Raw genomic sequence first — 23066 nt, forward strand, 5'->3', positions numbered from 1 at the left:
ATAAAAATAAGAATAAAGCCATAGCAGTAATGAAGAACAGTGAGTGGTACTATCAGAAGCATTTAGAACTTCTGAAAGATAAAGACAGATGGCATTGGATTTAGACAGAGATTAATCACAGCAACTGAAAAACCTCAGCATCTTATACATGGAACAATTGACTTTGTTGTTTTCCTACCAGATGTTAATACATATTTCAGTAAGGGGAAGAGTCCACTGAAGCTCCTCCCTTGGGAATTGGAACAGGAGAGAGAAATGGGGTAGTGTCCTAGGTAATCAAAATGGTTGATGAAGAACACCAGACACTTGACGAAAATGAACAATTAAATGATCTTTGAGAAAACAATTAATGACTGAAAAAGTTGAAAATCAATATCCTTAGAAGATTTGAGAGGTTATGAACTCATAAAGAAGAGGTTACTTTTAAAATTGAATACTTGGAAAAAAAAACATTTATTGAAAATTAAACAGGATCGTTACACCTAAAGACATAGTAAAATGACTAAAAGTTTTGTGCCTTGTCTCATTTGTTGACTGACATATCCCCAGAGCCTAGAACAGTGTCTAACACATAGCTGATGGTCAGTAGTATTTTTTGAACAGATTAACGAAAGTGCTTTAGAATACCAAATTGTAAAATACTCCCAGAATATAAAACAAAGGGGATCAAAGAGATCCAATATCCATTAACTAAGAGTTCTAGAAGTAGGAGGAGGAGCCAAAATAGTAATTATGAGAATGTGGTATTAGCATAGGAATAGACAGGTAGATCAATGGGAACATAGTTCAATCCAAAAATGTAAGCCCAGTTTATATTTGGAAATTTAGTATATGATAAAGGTGACATTTCAAATCAGTGAGGAAATGATGCTGTTAGGCAGTAGGTTATCATTTGGGGAAAATGCTTAGAATTAAATTTTTCATTATATACACAAAATATTTCAGACTGATTAAAGTACTGAAAGAAAATACTACTGATCTAGCTTCCCATTTTTATCACCCATCTCATCCTCATTTTAAAAAGTATTTAAGAAGGCATCTAAATTTATTACCACTGACTTGACAGGACTTTGCTTCATATTGATATCATTTACCAATGGGCTAGTATCTGGAAAGTCTGTCATTTCCACATATTTCTACTGATGTGATTTGCTAATTTACTGACATTCAGCTGTCTTTGGGAACTCATTTTGAATGCTCCTTTTGCTTGGATGATTTAATATAACCACTGACTTTTGCTAGTACTACTTTTTCTTTGTACTGACATCAGAGTATCCCTCTAGTCCTATTTGACATTTTATTAGGAGGTTGATGAAGTTCCTTTATAATTAAGTGCATTCAAATGGTTTAAAATCCACTTAGATCTAAGCAAGTGGATTTTTAAAACATATAGTAGTTAACAATAGAAGAGGAAACATAAAAGTGGATATTTGAAACTTAGATTCCAATCTAGAGGATATTTGGAAGTAAATGTACACATTACCTAAATCTCATCCTAGTCAGGAATTATGTGTTCTCATTTAATTCATATGTGAATCACATCTAACTGGGTTGCAGAAATGCCATGAAATTTTTAAAGTTATATCAGAATATGTTATATTCCATTTATATCTTTATAGAACATACAGATATTCTTATGATAATAGTTTCTGATTAAGAGAATCCATAATAAGTGTAGGAAATTCATGCCATCCTGTACATTATATCAGTAAATTTACACATTTTCTTTTAGGGACTAAGATGGCACTGGCTTCATAGATGTGGGACCCCACGTGAAGAAGGGTCCCATGCTTAGAGTTTAATGCTTTTGGGTTGCTGTCTAAAATTCTTACTGATTTTTATCTCTGAATTTGTGTTTTGTAAGTGAAGTCTGTGGGAAAATGGAGCCTGGGCTCATCTGTGTTCCCACCTCCTACCATCATCCCACTGTACTAGGTGGGATTCTTAGCCACCTGCTCCCCCAATCCTGGTGTTCCTGGCCAAGCTAGTAATTGCTGATACAGCAGTGAGACCTTGAGCGCGAGGAGGATGGAGGTTGGGTGCATGCACTGATGTGCAGGGCAGAACACCTGTGTGCCTATGAGGATGTGCTTTCACCCTGTGAATGTCCCCACGCCCAAGGGAATAAGATATTAAGTAGCAAATAAGACCATGGAAGACAGGAAAATGTTGTTTTTCCCTGCTTTGTAGAACAAAGGGCATCACTCATGTTGCCACTGTTTCCAGCAACTCTATGGAGCTGGCTGTGACTATTTCAGTCATTTATGGAGCTGTTCCATTTCACCTCCTCAGAGACATATCCTAATCAGTCTATAGAAGGGGTCACTAACTTTTTCTGTTAAAGAGTATAAAATTGTTCAGGCTTTGTGGGTCATAAATCTCTGTTGTAACTACTCAACTTGCTATGATAGTGTGAAAACAGCCATAGACCACATGTAAATGAATGGGTGTGCCATTCATATGTTCCAGTAAAACTTTATTTTTAGACCCTGAAATTTGAGCTTCATATAATTTTCACCTGTCACTAATGTTATTTTTGTTGTTTTTTTCAACCATTAAAACATATAAAAGCCATCCTTAGCTCACAGGCTTTACAAAAATAGAAGCCTGGATTTGGCCCATGATCTGTACCTTGCTGGCTGTGGTTAAGTAAATATGTGTGGGAGCAAGTCCTTTGGAAAGTAGAGATACAAGTGTTGGACCACATGGGGACGATGTTTTAGAGGAATAGCCATAGGGAACACAAGTGAAACTCATTTTACATATTGAAACTTGGCAAATTTTATTTGTAATTTCAGTGAATTTGTGAAAACACTTTTCTTTTGTACTGTATGGCTTAGCAAGATTCCATCAGAATAGTTAGAAAAATGGAATGTCTTAAAATCTAAGTTTGAGTGAATATTCTAGTCTCATCCTCTTTAATCTCCATTTTTAATAGTGCTACCATCTCCTTGCTCTTTTTTCCCATTGTTGTTATTTCATTTTCCACATAGATATGTCTTTTTAATCCCACCTCTGTCTTTTGTGCTTTGAGGCACCATCCAATTGTCTCTAGATTTGAACACACGAAACCTCCTTCTAATCTAAGCCCTCCTGCTAACTACTTATGTAATCTTGCATAAATTATTTAACCTCTCTGAGCCACTGCATTGTGCTAGTTAGGGTAAGTAATGCTAGCCACCACAACAGACAAACCCAGAATCTCAGCAGTTTAACCTAAAGGAAATTTATTTCAACTTCTCTTAAAACCCAGTGTGAGGTGAATGACCCTCCTTCATCTTATAGCTACATCTTCTGGAGAGTAAAAGAGAGATAGAGACTAATAGTCATTTGGCCAGAATTAGTTACATGCCCCCAACCTAAATGCACATAGGCTAGGAAACAAATGGGAAGCTATACTTACAGTTTTGTTGACCACTAAAATGATGTGCAAAATGATCCTTTAGAACAGGGGTTTGCCAATGAATGTTTTCTCTAAAGGACAAGATGGTAAATATTTTAAGAGTTGTGAATACTCTGGCCTCTGTCACAACTTCTCAACACTGCCATTGTAGCATGAGAACAGCCATAGACAATAAATTAATGAATGGACATAGCTGTGTCCCAATAAAACTTTATTTTCAGAAACAAGAGGCAGGTCAGATTGGGGCCACAGGCCAGAGTTTTATAATCCCATTCTTAAAGCATGACTAACATATAATGATTCTCATTTTTCATCATCTCAGATACTCAGAGAGCTTTGGGTAATAACTCCCCCAATGACTTTTCCTTAAGCTGGCTAATAATAACCAATAGACAGCTCTGAAGAAGCAAATAATAATGCAGTTAGATGATCACGGACCCATGGTTCCTTCCCTTTGGAATTTCCATTCACCTGCCTCCCTCCCTCCATTTATTTTATTTGAAGCCATGTTACAGTGAGATTATAGCATTCTGCTCAAAGAAAGAAAGGGAAATTTCATGTAGATTTGCATAACCACGTATTAAGCAGTCTATACTGAATCCCAATAGTATATCTTACATCTTGTGTACTTCTGGCTTAGTATATTTCTGTTTCTCACACACACATAGACACACACACAAACTTATCTTCCAGCATTTACCCAAGCAGAAATCTGTGAGTCGCCCTAGACTTCTTCCTTAAAATCAACCTTCACATCCAATCAGATGCCAAGACCTAAAGAGCTAACCTCATTAGCATCTCCTAAAAACATCTGCTATCTCCAACACTGTTGTCACTGCTTTACCTCAGGACCTCACTTTGTCTTGGCTGGAACTCTTTAATGTCTTCCTAATTAGTCTCTCTTCCTCTAATCCAGCCCTGACCAATCCATTTTCTAAACTGCTAAAATGAGTTTATTAAGATGCATGCCCAACCATGAAGTCAAATCCTCTTGCTTAGAAATCATTCAGTGTTTCCCTAAAATATTCAAGCTAAAGTCAAATTCCTTAACATGGCATTAGAACCCTTTATCATTTGGACCCAGCAATCTGTAATATCTCATGGCTTGTACCTACCACCACCTCACATACTCTGCACTGTAGCCATTATGAACTTTATGCAGTCTGTATTTTTCTTCTCCCCATCCTCTTTTGTCTGCCTACCATCTCTGCTTCATTGAGATTCAACTCAGCCATCAATCACCTGCTTGTGGAAGCCTTTCCTGATCCCCTTTCTAAAGTAGAGACTCACCATTTATATTCTGTGCTTCCACTTACATTAGTCCTTATCATTGTATAGTACTGCACTAATGGATAATCCTTGGGTTGTTTCTTCCCTCATGCACCACCCTTCTCCCACTTCAACTCTATAATCACCTGGAGAGCAAGGACAATGTCTCATTAGTCTTATTCCTATCACACTGCTTGCCAAGGTATCTACAGTTTAGTAATACTAAACAAATATTTTTGGAAGGAATTAAGGCAACAACAAAAAATAACCTGTTTGCTTTTGTGATTGCATAACAAATTCTGATTTTAATATAATTAGAGTTTTGTGTAGTCAAGTTAAGAAACATGTATTTAAGAAACAGAAGTAAAGGGGTGCCTGGATGGCTCACTAGGTTAAACGTCCAACTCTTAGTTTTGGCTCAGGTCATGATCTCATGGTTTGTGAGTTTGAGCCCTGTATCAGGCTCTGTGCTGACAATGCAGAGCCTGCTTTGGATTCTCTCTCTCCCTCTTTCTCTGCCCCTCCCCTGCTCACTTGTGCTCTCTCTCTCTCTTTCTCTCTCACTCTCAAAATAAATAAATAAACTTTAAAAAAACAAACAGCGCTAAAGGAGCCATATGTATCAGTTGACTTGATCTTTATAAAGTTTATGAGAAGGAACATCATACAAATTTGGCCCATTGCTTATATATGAAGTGAAACAAAATCACAACACAACACAATAAAACAAAACCAAGATGATGACCGTACCTGAGTTTCCATTGGAGCTAGTGTCATATTTCATGCCTTTTAATTGCTGTTATATAGTCTAGTAGAAAGAACATGAATGTGAAATTGAGATTCAGTAGCCCTAAGGACAGAAATTTTGTGAAAAACCAAGCCTGACATTGTACCTCAATCTTTCATAATTCAAAAGCAACTGAATCCTATGGGAGTACTAATTTGAATTCTACTACTGAATTGATGTGTCATAATAATAAATGACTTGCTTGTATAACAGTGCCTCTAAAACTCTTTCATAAAAGTATTGCAATGGTGAGATAATAAAGCATATTGTGATCATTTGTACCCCTTATATTAAAAAAACTGTAAAATAGAGACCTTTTCATTATCATTGTTTATTTTAAATTGTAGACTAAATTAAATGTTAAAAAAAAAAACATGATGAGCTGGAAGAGACAGGGTAACTTGAATATTTTGCAGGAAAATAATCTATGGAGTACATTGGTTAAATAAACCAGTATTTGATAGCAGTGATCAAAATAAACCAAAAGTGTATTGTACTTTGGGGATAGTAAAGTACAGTAAAATTTATTGTAAAGAGATTGAAGTTAATCTCTTGTTAATTATTATAGGATATTTTTAATATTTAAGTAATATTAATGAGAAAAAAAAGTAAGAAAACTTGGATTGAATCTTGGGAAATGCACACAATTCTGAGTGCCAAAAAGACTGCCAAGGATAATGTTAGAAGCTCTGCTAGTCAGGAAGAAAAGTGTATGTAATTAAAACTATGGGAAAAAAAAAAAACAGAAAACTGCTATAGGGAGCAATTCATTACTGACAAAGGATGCAAATTATATCTGCTATTACTCCATGATTTTAACTTTTATGTTTAAATTGATTTTCTATTTGGGGATTAATTAAAATCCTTAAAAAGGGAAATCGAAGTTCACTACAAATACCAAGTAGATTCTTAAGTCCTGGGAAATGTTCTATATAACTTAATTCTGATGATCAAATTCCAGCATATGGTACTTGGGGAAAATATGTAATGCTATCAATTCCTTGGACTATATAAAGAAGAAGAAAAAGAAGAAGAAGAACAACAACAACAACAACAACAAAACAGAACTGCCTTAATTATGCTTCAACGTTTTAAGAGCTCTTTTATTATTAGACTCTATATCCTCAGGGTCTGGAAAATACCATATGCTTAATAAATGTTAGTTAAATGAAAGGTGTCTTTAAAATTTCAACTTTCTGAATTGATTATTAAGAAAAAAATTGGGTACTATATCTGTACAGTCTTCTGGGGAATTCTAACAAAAAGTCTAAGTTATTTTATCAGCTATGCCAAAATATGTTTTCAGTAAACAATTTTTTTATTATTTAATTAATCAAGGGATTATTTAGTGTCTCTCTGTAAAGTACAATTATATTTTGAGTATAAAAACCAGATAGTTTGATAAAATCATCAGTTAGATTAAATCAATGGGGAGATAAGGCTGAAGATGAACATGATCATATTAATACTCTCATCATGCCCATTTATTTTAGCCTAAACAACGAACATCTATTGTGTCTTCTCTGGATTTTCATCGAATGAATCACAACCAAGAATATTTTGAAATCAACACATCTGCAGGGTGTGCAAGCTTTACTTCCAGCCCTCCTGTTAGTCCGCCCACCTCTTCTGTGGGAACCACAGAAGTCAAGAACAACGGAACTAGCCATACAGGTAAAGCAGTTCACTTTATGCAGCTATATTTTTGAACTTTTAAAACTAAAGCCTTAATGAGTTCAAGGAATTAAGAGGAATCTTCCTACAAATTGCACTGTGCTTTTCGTTCACCCACATGTATAACAATGTAGGGCATTACAATTTTTGTCAGAGTGTGAATATAATATTCTTGTTGAATACATTAATGGTCTTTCAGGTATTACATATTAAAGGATGATAATTTAATGCTATTATGGCAGTAAAAGAACCAGAGACCTGGAAATGCTTTTCTTCCACTGCGTTTACCCCTCTCCATACAGTGGTATCAACTCAATATAGGATTTTATTAATAGCTGATTTGAGGCCACAGAACCTGCATCAACCTGGTAAGACTGAGTTGGATGGTTTGGCCTAAGTGGGCTTTCAATCTACTCGAACCAAAGTGAACTTGGAGAGGAGAAGTGTGAGGAAATAAGGCTGGGGGTAAGGAGAAGATTAAGGAAAGTAACCACACCCACTGTTAACACACACCTGGTTCCACCCAATCGGATTTGCAATGTTTCCTTTCTCTGGGGGCAAGAAGCTAATAATTGTAAGTCCTAATGACAGAAATATGAGAAGTGGAACCTAAGGAATTTCCTCCCTTTATATTAAAGTAAGTGAACGATTCTACTACTTTCCCTCAAAGAGATATGATTTTTAAATCCACTAGATATGATTAATATGGATTTTAGAATCATAAAGTATCATTTATATGGGTATTCCGTATAACCTTTGTTCAAAATGAGTATTGTGTATGTGTATAAATGTATGCACTCTACGTAAGTCCTTTACGCTGACTGTACTTTTAAGAGCACTGATACAAAACAGTCCAAAAATATCCAGAAAATTATTTTCCCCTAGGAAAACTAAGATTTAAAAAATAATGATTAATGAAAGTGGTGACATTGATATTTTATGGAAGCTGTTATCTAATCTTTTCATGGCAACCAGAGTGATATTTATAAAAGGTAAATCAAAGTATGTTATCATCATTAAGCTCAGTGGCTTCTCACTGAACTTTGAATAAAATTCAACTTCTCACCATGGCCAGTGAAGTTCAATATAACCTAGCTCTGACCAGCTCTTTAACCTAAGCTCTAGCAAACTCATCTCGGACCACACTGGCCTTCTTTTCTAGGCATTCTAGTTGTGGGGCTTTTGTACATTGGTTCCTGCTGCCTGGAATCTCTGTCTTCAAATTTTCATGTGTCTGAGTGTCATTTGAGTTTTGGCTCAAATACACTTTCTCATAGAGGCCTGCCCAGATCACCTTATTTCGAGTAAGGCCCTCAATGTGATGACAATTATAATAGCAAAGATGCAAAAAGAACAATCATAGTAATATCAATAACCAATAAGTTTCAAGCAAATACTTTAACGTTATGTATCACAGACTATTTTAGGCATGTTATGTATATTAACTCATTTAAATCTCATAACTGATATGTGAATTAGGTATTATTATGATAGACAAGGAAACACAGATAGAGGATAAATAGCTAACTAGCCCATAATGGCAGACCTGGGATTCAAACTTGGTGGTAGTGTCCATGTTCTTAACCACTTTTCAACATTGTTTTTGTCACTTCGGTCAAATTTTCCTCCTTCCTTTTTCCAGATTCTTATTTATTACATAAAATTACATTCTTCATTTGTTTATTTCTTTATTATCTTCTCTCCTCTTTCTAGAATTGTAAGCTAAAATGAATGGATCCCTGATACATTGTGGGCACTGAAGTCAGGATACCTAAGTTTGTTTACTAACCATGAACTAAATATCATACCTAGCTATAAGACTTAACCTCTTTATGCTATTGTGTTCTTAGGTGTAGAATTAAACTACCAATTAATTAATTGTATTAACTTACTCTATAGCCTGGTAATGCACATAAGGTAATTAGCACTGTGTCTGGCACATAGTTAATGCTCAATACATGTTAGTAGTAGTCATTATGATATTAATGAAGACTAGCATTAATTCCTTGAATGTGAACATTTATTGTATGTCTGCCATGCACCAGATTCAACTTTATAGGAGAGGAAGGGTGGGATATAATTTGTGAATAAAAATGGTATGTGGATCCCAGAAAGTGTCTGTATATATAATTATTACTCAATTAACACTGATTTGAATGACTATTACCAGATTTAAAATTCTAAAATGGGAGAGATGACAAGTACTCTGATTCTTGCTTTAGGAAAATCTCAGCTTCATTTCAGTTAGTACACCAAGTGTTTCTTTGGATGATTAATTTTTGAGTTTTTTCAACAGTCCTTTGAGGTAGATAGAAAATTTATTTGTTTGTTTATTTATTTATTTATTTATTTATTTATTTATTTAAAAATTAAGACTAAAAGAAATGATAGGTCTATTCACAAACCTCTGAGCACCAGAGTGAGAAGATAAAAACACACATATTTTACTGCTTCCAGGACTCCACTGGTACCATCCAAAATGTGTGGAGAAATTGTAATTTGCCACACATTCCAAAATTGGTATTTTCAGGTCTGACCTTTGAACAGAACTGAAATCTAACCTTTTAAAGGTTGAAATGGTTTCAAAGAGCATGTTACTATGGTTTCCTAATGTAAGATGTCACCTCCATATTACATTAAAAATTTTAGAATAAACTGATATTTAGTAATAGTGTGGTAGGACAATGCTGATTTGTTTTATATGAAGAGATAAAACTTTGAATTTTATACTAAAACTTTTAAGGTAGACATTCATCAACTTAAAATGTCTTATACATAGATGATTTATTATATTTTGTATTTAAAAACCTGCACATAGGGGCGCCTGGGTGGCTCAGTCGGTTAAGCGTCGGACTTCGGCTCAGGTCACGATCTCACAGTTTGTGAGTTTGAGCCCTGCGTCGGGCTCTGTGCTGACAGCTCAGAGCCTGGAGCCTGCTTCACATTCTGTGTCTCCCTCTCTCTCTGCCCCTTCCCTGCTCATGCTGTGTCTCTCTCTGTCTCAAAAAATAAAATAAACATTAAAAAAAAAAAACCTGCACATATAGACACTACCACATAATATGCTTCGAAAGAGAGTGAATTCCAGAGTCAATAGTGTCACTGATTTTCTGGATATTTTTCATCAAATCACCTATCTTCTCTGATCTCCAATTTGCTCATCAGAAAAGGGGAAATAATATCTACTCCTTGAGTACTTGTAGTAATAAATTAGCTTTATTTATGTGAATACATTTTGTAAACTATAGAAACTAATATTCTTCTTTAATACTATCATCATTGTTGTTTAATATTATTATTTTTCTTCCATAGTATTATTGTTTGAAATCTGTAGTAACCTTAAGATAGAAATAGCCTAGGTCTGTACATAGGTCTGTACTTATGTCAGGGTAGCTGACCTTTTCTTGAATTAAAAAAATAATCTAAATTATTAGATAAATCTATAGTTTATTTTATAAATGATGACATGCACAAGAATTAATCTTGACAAAATGTTACTTACAGAACAAAGACTAATATACCCTCAAAAAAGGAATTTTATGCTGTAAAAAACACTTTGAATAAATGACCCAATGAGTTTATTATAATAGACATTTCAAAAGTAGCTTGAATTATAACTAAAGCTTTCTACTTGAAAGGCACTGTCTTATATAATCCAAGTATCAATTTATGAATCATCAAAGAAAGTTGTTAGAGTGAAAGACCTTTGGAATTGTACAGACTCGTGAATGATATAAATAGGTTTACATTTAACTAGAAAGATCACTTTAGTATTAAATGTGGTAGATAGATTTGAGATAGATTTGCCTGGAGGTGGGGAGAAACAGTGTCATCGGCAATGGAAAGATGTAAATGGATTTGAAAGATATAGGAAAAGAGTCATCAACAGGGTGTGATAACTGATTGGACGTATGATGGTAAAGGGAAAAAGTTCAAGGAAGCCTCTAAAGTTTCTGATGCTTAAGCACACTTGTCAAATCAAATTACCATTCCCTGAAATATATAATATTTGTAGGTAAGAAGGAGGTGCAGTTAGATCATGTAGGACTTAATAGACCATTATAAGGACTTTGGCTTTTACTTGGAGTGAAATGAGGAGCACATTCAGGTCTTTGAGAAGAGTGACATTATCTAACTTCAATTTATGAGTTTTATTCTATTGTGTTGAGACTGGATTGAAGAAGGGGGACAGAGTAGAAGCAAGAAGGCCAGTTTGGAGGTTATTATAGTGGTAAGTTGAGAGATGAAGCCAACTCAGATCAAAGGTGAAAAGTGGAGGTATAGAGAAATGGGTGGATATTAGTCATATTTTTAAGGTAAACCCAATAGGATTTCATGATGGAGTGGATGTAGTATATGAGAAAAAAAGAAATAAGGAAAACTGCAAGATTTTTATCCAAAACAACTGTCAGAATGGATTTACTATGGTCTGAATGTAAGAGGTTGTCAGAAAAGCAGATTTAGTGAACAGGGAGAAATTTGGTGTACCAGGAGTACACTTTAAGTTTGACTACTTGGTATCTGAATAGATGTGTCAAGTAGGCAGCTGAAGGTCCAGTCCGAAGATACAAATATCAGTATATAGATGATAAGGAATGAGTGTAGATAGAATATCAAAACCCGAACTCGATGAAAGAGGGGATAAAAGGCAATACCAGCAAAGGATACTGAGAAGGAATAACCTGTTAGGTTGGAGGAAATATTCTGATGAGTGTTGTGTTCTGAATTCAGATGAAGAGAGTTATTAAGAAAGAAAGAGTTATCATCTCTGTCAAATGTAGCTAACAAGTTGAATAGGATAAGGACTGGGTCAGAATTGCCTAGCAGGTTTAACAATGTGGAGGTTATTACTGACCTTGACAAGAGCAATTTTATTGAAATTGATGGGGCAAAAGCTGAACATAATTGATTTAAGAGACAACGGGAGGATGAAAAAAAGTCTTTTCAAAAAGGGGACAACTGGGTGGCTTAGTCGGTTAAACATCCGACTCTATTTTGGCTCAGGTCATGATCTCGCATTCCATAAGATCAAGCTGTCATTGGGCTCCGTGCTGACAGCATGGAGCCTGCTTGGGATTTACTCTCTCCTTCTCCCTCTGCCCCTCCCCTGCCTGCTCTCTCTCTCTCAAAATAAATAAACATGAAAAAAAATTAAGAGGGATGGGAGGAAAGGACTTCTAGAGCAAATATAAACTGACTTTTCAAGAAATTTCTTCCAAGGAGAATTATAAAGTTGTGATGAAGGAGGAGAAAGAGAAAATGGGTTCCTAAGAGGATAGACTGGCTTTAGACAGGAGCATGGGAAACAGGCAGGTGTTTTCAGTGTGGTGAGTACAAATGCTGGACAGGATCCATGTGGTGAGAATCTGAGGAACATGTGTTCTGATAGTTTCTATTTTCTCTATAAAGAGGCAAGCAGCAGTATCAGTTGAGAACAAGGATAGAGAAGAAGATGTGGAGTTTGAGGAAAGAGAAGAGGGAATAAAAGAGTTATTTGGGAGAAAGAGACAGTGAATGGAAAAGGAAGATGTGGTGTAATTGCCTGGCAGCATTAAGGTCCCATTTGAGGTTCATGTTCATGAACTCAAAGTTGGATTGGCCAATGTGGTTCTCTGTTTTTCTCCAGTTCAGTTCAGGTGAAGGAGCACAGGTACATCATTTTTGTAGAGTTGAACTTTACATTATGGTTTGTCAAATGGATATATTGAAGTAAAGAACAAGGAAATACGTATGCAAGAGGATGAGAGTAATATTTGACTATAAAATTTAAGATGGAGAAGTAAGAAAAAGAGGACAATAAGGGAACAAGTAACAGTGAAAAATTTAAAGGATCTTTGGATTGGAGATTCCAGTGGGGTCAAAGAATTGCTGGAGTCAAGGTACTAAAGAAGTGGACTGGAATAATAAGAGGGAAATTCAGAGAGGGGATGCACCAGAAACCAGCAACAATTATAATGACTGGTAATTACAGAGTCTTAGGACTATGAAGGTGAGCAACTGAGTTAGCCTATCCCTCCACAAAATGGCCTTAAATAATGTGATTAAATCAGTACAATTTTTAGATGAAATATTTGATGTATTTTTACATTGATCTGCATGCATAATATTTAAATTAGTCTTTCCATTTGTCTAGGTTCACCTCTTCTGTACTTTTTCCCACCCTTCCCTGAGATGCCAAGACCTCTTATGTTATTCCTTGGCTGCCTAGGGCCCCCTGAGAGTGGTATTCCATTGAGGATTGCTCCTTTAGGGGACTTGTTCTCTTGACCACCATGCATCTTACTCTCAAATGAAACTTTTGAATGACCTGAGAGCCCATCTGATAAGGTATTTCAGTCTTTGGGGTACTCTTAATAGTTGCCAATGTGTTCTTTTTGCTCAGGTAGCAGGGTTTTTTTTTTTTTTAAATAGAGGCAGTGAGAGGTGGTAGAATTCTACATCTATTTTAAAGGTAGAGGCAACATATTTTTTTTGATGGATTGGATGTAGAATGTGAGAAAATGAGAGACCAAAAGCGTAACTCAAGTATTTGGGGTGCTTCTGACCATTGGAAGGATGAAGTTTATATTAATTTAGGTATTTAAATTTGAGACACTATTGGGTATGTATGTAGACAAGCCAAGTAGATAGTTGAGACAGTGGGGTAGGGTATGGTGGGAGGAAGCTATGTGATAAATTTATGTTTATCAAGAGTAAAGAGTATCTGTTTTAAAAGATTGAGAAACAGTGCTTTACCTCACAAAGAGTGACCTGTGAGATCTGAGTTCCGCAATGAAGATGTCCTGGACAGGTGGGTTGTGAATTACTGGGGGAAAAGAAGCTAGGAATTAACAGTCATAAAGATAGTTCCACTTTATGAAAAGTTATATCCAGAAAGCTCTATGTATAAAAAATTTTGTGGGCTAGCCCCTTTGGGGACTTGCTGAGAAAGTTAACAACCCTAGGTAACTAATTAGCTCTAGTTTTGTTAGTAATTTCAAACATCACCTCCTGCTGAAGAAAACCTTTGGGGGGAGGGGATCTAAAAAGAGTAAGGTAAAAAAGTGCTTTAACCCAAATGGAAGAAATAACAAAAAACAAAAGCTTTTGAGTGCTTAGCAGTTCAGGATGCTTTTCTGCAAGGGAGAAGAAACATTAGAGGAAAACTAAAATTAGAACAGAGAGGGTGGCATGGACCTTTCACGCTGCTCGGGGATTGCCAGAAAGACAAACCAAGGCCTTCTTTTTAATTAGTTCACCAGACTGAAAATAGACCTCCTGAAAGCTGAGACAATGTTATTCCAGGAGCCACTGGACATAGGCAGCTGAGGGGGACTTTGGTCTCCAGCTGGCATGAAGACCAAAGCCAGGCTGCTGAGGTGATTGTTAAGCTCCATGCTGAGATTTAGGGTGAGCTGATACAGAGGAAGTTAAGGGCTAGTGATAATGATGTGTAATGTTATCTTCGAGGTTTATTTCCTTAAAAATATGCAATAAACAAATTGCTTGAATTATTGATTGTTAAATTCAGTGCTTTCAATACACCATGATTTTAGGTACCAAAGGAAAGCTTTTTTTTTCAATATATGAAGTTTATTGTCAAATTGGTTTCCATATAACACCGAGTGCTCATCCCAAAAGGTGCCCTCCCTCCCACCCCCCATCAACCCTCAGTTTGTTCTCAGTTTTTAAGAGTCTCTTATGCTTTGGCTCTCTTCCACTCTAACCTCTTTTTTTTTCCTTCCCCTCCCCCATGGGTTTCTGTTAAGTTTCTCAGGATCCACAGAAGAGTGAAACCATATGGTATCTGTCTTTCTCTGTATGGCTTATTTCACTTAGCATCACACTCTCCAGTTCCATCCACGTTGCTACAAAGGGCCATATTTCATTCTTTCTCATTGCCACGTAGTACTCCATTGTGTATATAAACCACAATTTTTTTTATCCATTCATCAGTTGACGGACATTTAGGCTCTTTCCATAATTTGGCTATTGTTGAGAGTGCTGCTATAAACATTGGGGTACAAATGCCCCTATGCATCAGTACTCCTGTATCCCTTGGGTAAATTCCTAGCAGTGCTATTGCTGGGTCATAGGGTAGGTCTATTTTTAATTTTTTGAGGAACCTCCACACTGTTTTCCAGAGTGGCTGCACCAGTTTGTATTCCCACCAACAGTGCAAGAGGGTTCCCATTTCTCCACATCCTCTCCAGCATCTATAGTCTCCTGATTTGTTCCTTTTGGCCACTCTGACTGGCGTGAGGTGATATCTGAGTGTGGTTTTGATTTGTATTTCCCTGATGAGGAGCGACGTTGAGCATCTTTTCATGTGCCTGTTGGCCATCCGGATGTCTTCTTTAGAGAAGTGTCTATCCGTGTTTTCTGCCCATTTCTTCACTGGGTTATTTGTTTTTCGGGTGTGGAGTTTGGTGAGCTCTTTATAGATTTTGGATACTAGCCCTTTGTCCAATATGTCATTTGCAAATGATATCTTTTCCCATTCCGTTGGTTGCCTTTTAGTTCTGTTGGTTGTTTCCTTTGCTGTGCAGAAGCTTTTTATCTTCATAAGGTCCCAGTAGTTCATTTTTGCTTTTAATTCCCTTGCCTTTGGGGATGTGTCAAGTAAGAAATTGCTACGGCTGAGGTCAGAGAGGTCTTTTCCTGCTTTCTCCTCTAGGGTTTTGATGGTTTTCTCTCTCACATTCAGGTCCTGTATCCATTTTGAGTTTATTTTTGTGAATGTTGTGAGAAAGTGGTCTAGTTTCAATCTTCTGCATGTTGCTGTCCAGTTCTCCCAGCACCATTTGTTAAAGAGACTGTCTTTGTTCCATTGGATGTTTTTTGTCAAAGATGAGTTGGCCATACGTTTGTGGGTCTAGTTCTGGGGTTTCTAATCTATTCCATTGGTCTATATGTCTGTTTTTGTGCCAATACCATGCTGTCTTGATGATTACAGCTTTGTAGTAGAGGCTAAAGTCTGGGATTGTGATGCCTCCTGCTTTGGTCTTCTTCTTCAAAATTACTTTGGCTATTCGGGGCCTTTTGTGGTTCCATATGAATTTTAGGATTGCTTGTTCTAGCTTCGAGAAGAATGCTAGTGCAATTTTGATTGGGATTGCATTGAATGTGTAGATAGCTTTGGGTAGTATTGACATTTTGACAATATTTATTCTTCCAATCCATGAGCATGGAATGTTTTTCCATTTCTTTATATCTTCTTCAATTCCCTTCATAAGCTTTCTATAGTTTTCAGCATACAGATCTTGTACATCTTTGGTTAGATTTATCCCTAGGTATTTTATGCTTCTTGGTGCAATTGTGAATGGGATCAGTTTCTTTATTTGTCTTTCTGTTGCTTCATTATTAGTGTGTAAGAATGCAACTGATTTCTCTACATTGATTTTGTATCCTGCGACTTTGCTGAATTCATGTATCAGTTCTAGCAGACTTCTGGTGGAGTCTATCGGATTTTCCATGTATAATATCATGTCATCTGCAAAAAGTGAAAGCTTAACTTCATCTTTGCCAATTTTGATGCCTTTGATTTCCTTTTATTGTCTGATTGCTGATGCTAGAACTTCCAACACTATGTTAAACAACAGCTGTGAGAGTGGGCATCCCTGTCGTGTTCCTGATCTCAGGGAAAAAGCTCTCAGTTTTTCCCCATTGAGGATGATGTTAGCTGTGGGCTTTTCATAAATGGCTTTTTGATCTTTAATTATGTTCCTTCTATCCCGACTTTCTCGAGGGTTTTTATTAAGAAAGGGTGCTGGATTTTGTCAAAGGCCTTTTCTGCATCGATTGACAGGATCATATGGTTCTTATCTTTTCTTTTATTAATGTGATGTATCACGTTGATTGATTTGTGAATGTTGAACCAGCCCTGCACCCCAGGAATGAATCCCACTTGATCATGGTGAATAATTCTTTTTATATGCTGTTGAATTCGATTTGCTAGTATCTTATTGAGAATTTTTGCATCCATATTCATCAGGGATATTGGCCTATAGTTCTCTTTTTTTACTGGGTCTCTGTCTGGTTTAGGAATCAAAGTAATACTGGCTTCATAGAATGAGTCTGGAAGTTTTCCTTCGCTTTCTATTTTTTGGAATAGCTTGAGAAGGATAGGTATTATCTCTGCTTTAAACGTCTGGTAGAACTCCCCTGGGAAGCCATCTGGTCCTGGACTCTTATTTGTTGGGAGATTTTTGATGACTGATTCAATTTCTTCGCTGGTTATGGGTCTGTTCAAGCTTTCTGTTTCCTCCTGATTCAGTTTTGGAAGCATGTGGGTGTTTAGGAATTTGTCCATTTCTTCCAGGTTGTCCAGTTTGTTGGCATATAATTTTTCATAGTATTCCCTGATAATTGCTTGTATCTCTGAGGGATCGGTTGTAATAATTCCATTTTCATTCATGATTTTATCTATTTCGGTCATCTCCTTTTTGAGAAGCCTGGCTAGAGGTTTATCAATTTTGTTTATTTTTTCAAAAAACCAACTCTTGGTTTTGTTGATCTGCTCTACAGTTCTTTTAGATTCTATGTTGTTTATTTCTGCTCTGATCTTTATTATTTCTCTTCTTCTGCTGGGTTTAGGCTGCCTTTGCTGTTCTGCTTCTATTTCCTTTAGGTGTGCTGTTAGATTTTGTATGTGGGATTTTTCTTGTTTCTTGAGATAGGCCTGGATTGCAATGTATTTTCCTCTCAGGACTGCCTTCGCTGCATCCCAAAGCGTTTGAATTGTTGTATTTTCATTTTCATTTGTTTCCATATATTTTTTAATTTCTTCTCTAATTTCCTGGTTGACCCATTCATTCTTTAGTAGGGTGTTCTTTAACCTCCATGCTTTTGGAGGTTTTCCAGGCTTTTTCCTGTGGTGGATTTCAAGCTTCATAGCATTGTGGTCTGAAAGTATGCATGGTATGATTTCAATTCTTGTATGCTTATGAAGGGCTGTTTTGTGACCCAGTATGTGATCTATCTTGGAGAATGTTCCATGTGCACTCGAGAAGAAAGTATATTCTATTGCTTTGGGATGCAGAGTTCTAAATATATCTGTCAAGTCCATCTGATCCAATGTATCATTCAGGGCCCTTGTTTCTTTATTGACCGTGTGTCTAGATGATCTATCCATTTCTGTAAGTGGGGTGTTAAAGTCCCCTGCAATTACCACATTCTTATCAATAAGGTTGCTTATGTTTATGAGTAATTGTTTTATATATTTGGGGGCTCCCGTATTCAGCGCACATTTATAATTGTTAGCTCTTCCTGATGGATAGACCCTGTGATTATTATATAATGCCCTTCTTCATCTCTTGTTAAGGCCTTTAATTTAAAGTCTAGTTTGTCTGCTATAAGTATGGCTACTCCAGCTTTCTTTTGACTTCCAGTGGCATGATAAATAGTTCTCCATCCCCTCGCTCTCAATATGAAGGTGTCCTCAGGTCTAAAATGAGTCTCTTGTAGACAGCAAATAGATGGGTCTTGTTTTTTCTATTCATTCTGATACCCTATGTCTTTTGGTTGGTGCATTTAGTCCATTTACATTCAGTGTTATTACAGAAAGATATGGGTTTAGAGTCATTGTGATGTCCGTAGGTTTCATGCCTGTAGTGATGTCTCTGGTACTTTGTCTCACAGGATCCCCCTTAGGATCTCTTGTAGGGCTGATTTAGTGGTGACAAATTCCTTCAGTTGTTGTTTGTTTGGGAAGACCTTTATCTCTCCTTCTATTCTAAATGACAGACTTGCTGGAGAAAGGATTCTCAGCTGCATATTTTTTCTGTTCATCACATTGAAGATCTCCTGCAATTCCTTTCTGGCCTGCCAAGTTTCAAAGGAGAGATCAGTCACGAGTCTTATAGGTCTCCCTTTATATGTTAGAGCACGTTTATCTCTAGCTGCTTTCAGAATTTTCTCTTTATCCTTGTATTTTGCCAGCTTCACTATGATATGTCGTGCAGAAGATCGATTCAAGTTACGTCTGAAGGGAGTTCTCTGTGCCTCTTGGATTTCAATGCCTTTTTCCTTCCCCAGATCTTGGAAGTTCTCAGCTATTATTTCTTCAAGTACACCTTCAGCACCTTTCCCTCTCTCTTCCTCCTCTGGAATACCAATTATGCGTATATCATTTCTCTCTAGTGCATCACTTAGTTCTCTAATTTTCCCCTCATACTCCTGGATTTTTTTATCTCTCTTTTTCTCAGCTTCTTCTTTTTCCATAATTTTATCTTCTAGTTCACCTATTCTCTCCTCTGCCTCTTCAATCCGAACCGTAGTTGTCTCCATTTTATTTTGCAGCTCGTTGATAGCATTTTTTAGCTCCTCCTAGCTGTTCCTCAGTCCCTTGATCTCTGTAGCAAGAGATTCTCTGCTGTCCTCTATACTGTTTTCAAGCGCAGCGATTAATTTTATGACTATTATTCTAAATTCACTTTCTGTTATATTTAAATCATTTTTGATCAGTTCGTTAGCTGTTGTTATTTCCTGGACGTTTTTCTGAGGAGAATTCTTCCGTTTCGTCATTTTGGATAGTCCCTAGAGTGGTGCGGGACTGCGGGGCACTTCCCCTGTGCTGTCTTGAATAACTTGCGTTGATGGGCAGGGCCTCAGTCAGACCTGATGTCTACCCCCAGCCCACTGCTGGGGCCACAGTCAGACTGGTGTGTGCCTTCTCTTCCCCTCTCCTAGGGGCGGGATTCACTGTGGGGTGGCGTGGCCCGTCTGGGCTACTTGCACACTGCCAGGCTTGTGGTGCTGGGGATCTGGCGTATTAGCTGGGGTGGATGCGCAAGGTGCACAGGGGCAGGAGGGGCAGGCTGAGCTCACTTTTCCTTCGGAGATCCACTTCGGGAGGGGCCCTGTGGCACCGGGAGGGAGTCAGACCCACCGGAGGGATGGATCCGCAGAAGCACAGCTTTGGGTGTTTGCGTGGTGCCAGCAAGTTCCCTGGCAGGAACTGGTTCCCTTTGGGATTTTGGCTGGGGGATGGGCGAGGGAGATGGTGCTGGCGAGCGCCTTTGTTCCCCACCAAGCTGAGCTCTGTCGTCCGGGGCTCAACAACTCTCCCTCCCGTTGTCCTCCAGCCCTCCCGTTCTCTGAGCAGAGCTGTTAGCTTATAACCTTCCAGATGTCAAGTCCTGCTTGCTGTCGGAACACACTCTGTCCGGCCCCTCCGCTTTTGCAAGACAAACTCGGGGGGCTCTGCTTGGTCGGCGGGCCGCCCCTCTGCCCTGGCTCCCTCCTGCCAGTCTGTGTAGCATGCACCGCCTCACCGCCCTTCCTACCCTCTTCCGTGGGCCTCTCGTCTGCTAGTCTTCTGGTGGTTTTCTGGATTATTTAGGCAGGTGTAGGTGGAATCTAAGTGATCAGCAGGACGCGCGGTGAGCCCAGCATCCTCCTACGCCGCCATCTTCCCAGCTGTTATCTCTCGGAAAGCTTTTAATCTCAAACATCATATATATGTAGTAGTACAAATATATTGTTATCAGTTTTTGATAAATCATAAAATGCCTCTTGTATACTTACTCTTTTCCTATTTCCCCTCTGGAATCTCATGAATTTTCTCCAGTGCCTTTCTACACACATCACACAGAAGGCAAGAAATATAAGTTAGTAGATGCTTGACAAAGAAAATATTGACTGTTTTTTGATACTTAAAAATATGAAAATACCTTACATAGTTAGTTAAATGGTGGGGTAATATGGCTTAGTGCAAACTATCAGGTGGGAACTTATTATTCTCAATAAAATTAGTTGGAAGAAGACTATTGATATTTTTGGGCCTCATAAAATAAATATATTAACTCAGAGTGTGGCCAGGAGACTTTCTGAATGACTGATCTCATACAAGAATCTGCAGAGCTTTGCCAGGAAGAGTTGAGCTCTGAGAGACAAAATAGAATTAACTAAACCAAAGTGGGGTGGGAAGATTATTCTTCAAAGGAGGACTAGCATATTGAAAACAAATCCCTGTGGTAGAAATTAACATGAAACTAGAGGTTCCAGACAAAGGGGAGAGGTGGCAGGAGCTGAGGCCACAGAGGAAGTAAAAGGCCAATCACACAGCCCTTATAAGCTATGTTCAGAATTTGGGTCTTTATCCTAAGACCAAAAGAGACTTAAAAGAGCAATGACAGCAATGGCAGGCTGATAAGCAGAGAGAAATGATCTAATTTGCATTTTACTGTCTGATGGCTCCTATTTTCTCTATGAACTAGAAGCAAAGTCATCCTTGGTAAGGGGTCAATGAGGGCAAAGATCAGACCATTGAAGAAAGTGGAAAAAGTTTAAATTAGCTTTTTGTTCAGATTCCTAACAAATGGTTAATACTGGGCCCTAAAGGCAACATAGAAGGGACAGTAGGATGTGAGTATCCCTCCCAGTGTACCTACAACCTGTGGGTGATATATATAGGCCAAGATCATTGCCACCAGGGCCAGCTCTTTTTGGCTGCTCGCCTCAGCTCCTCTCTCACTAGTAAGGTGGAGCCTCTACATCAGCCACATCTGCCATCTGTCTACTCTGGCCTCTGCTGCAGTCTCCTCTCTCCTTGCCAAGCTGGCCCCATGGCAACCTACTTGGCTTTTAGCCCAGATGCCTCTGAGGCCCCCTTCTGGAGGCCACAGGAACCTCTGAGCCTCATTCAAAGGACACTGAACAGGGCTCAGAAAAATTTATTGTTAAGACCTTGCCAGTCCATGCGGAACTACCAAGTTTACTCAGAATTGGCCATGCCCAGAATGTAGATGAGATTTGGATTCTAGGTCCCTCTTTCTTCATGTTCTTCCAATACCTATTATATTACAGGCTTTCCAGATAAAGCTTGGAAAGAAAAGTTTAGGACACAAATGTAGAACTATTTTCCTATCCTCCCTATCTCATTCAGCATTTTTCTTCCTAAAATTTTCCAGAAACTTGTATGTCCTTCCTCTTCTGGGCATTAAGTCTCCAGTATAGACTTGGGGGAAGAGAGGTCCACAATGAACAAAATTTAAGAATGGAGACATATCAATATCTTCTTTGAAAAATGCTATTTATATTACATTGAGCCAGTGCCACTAAATGAGAAAATACATGAATGTAACACATGCTTAATTAATGTAGCTTCATAAAGGCTTAATAACTGTGGCCATTATTATTATTTGTATTGCTGCTATTACTGTATGTTTAGGCAACAAACAGAGCCCAGACTCTAAGAATTCAGTACAAATATAGAGCAGCCAGGTGCCAAGAGTCCAGCCGGCAACCAGAATCTTAAATCCACAAAGTTGCTTGGAACTGGCAGGTTGACCTGCTGATGAGCAGAATTGGAATTTCTGTTTGTTCTGTCTTATGTGTTCTAGGGTGTGAGGGCAGCAAAAGCTAGAGTTGTGTTACTGAAAGCCAGACTTCTACAAGTGCTAATCTATCCAAAATTACAGCAGAAGCAAGAGAGCAACTGTTCCAGAGTTTTTGTGTTGAAAATATTTTTTTAATTAATCTTTCATTAACTCAATTTTCTCTTGCTTTTACCCTCTGTTAATTCGTGTGAAAATACAACTTGTTTGTTATCTGGGATTTTCTTTGCGATTCAAATCCATTGCTACATAGATCTAATTATCTTGTCTGCTTTAGTTTGCTTGATAGATTTTCTTTACCAGACTGTTTATATCTCTTGAAAAATCTCCCTGATATCAGTTATATATTATATTATTATATATAATATGGTAGGGAAAAAGGTAATTTTTTTCTTTTATGGAGGGAAAAAGTTATTTCCAGGTCTATGCTATGGAGAAATCCCCTCTCTACCCTCAATTGAAAACAGTTTCCAAACTGCTAGACCTTTTCCTCTATTTACATCTTCTATCTCTACAATATTCTTTGGGAGAACATTTTCCCTTTTCTTCTCTATACTTTGTCTATTTGGGGTGGTGCCTGTGTGGGGTCTACCTGGGCCCTAGCTCTTTAGAGGGA

At 37.7% G+C, this 23066-nt stretch overlaps 1 protein-coding gene across 14 annotated transcripts in view; it reads left to right on the top strand.

Moving 5' to 3' along the window:
* The window catches only part of ANKS1B (ankyrin repeat and sterile alpha motif domain containing 1B), a 1073811-nt gene that overhangs the window by 466922 nt on the left and 583823 nt on the right, over positions 1 to 23066 (top strand). For all 14 annotated transcript variants that reach the window (XM_053895881.1, XM_053895874.1, XM_053895876.1 and 11 more), the window contains exon 12: positions 6953 to 7133. In XM_053895881.1, the coding sequence (XP_053751856.1) occupies positions 6953 to 7133 (181 nt within the window). The remainder of the gene's footprint in view (positions 1 to 6952; positions 7134 to 23066) is intronic.

This window comes from Panthera pardus, unplaced genomic scaffold (genome assembly GCF_024362965.1).
Source record: "Panthera pardus isolate Hobbes unplaced genomic scaffold, ASM2436296v1 HiC_scaffold_6, whole genome shotgun sequence".
NCBI lineage: Eukaryota > Metazoa > Chordata > Mammalia > Carnivora > Felidae > Panthera > Panthera pardus.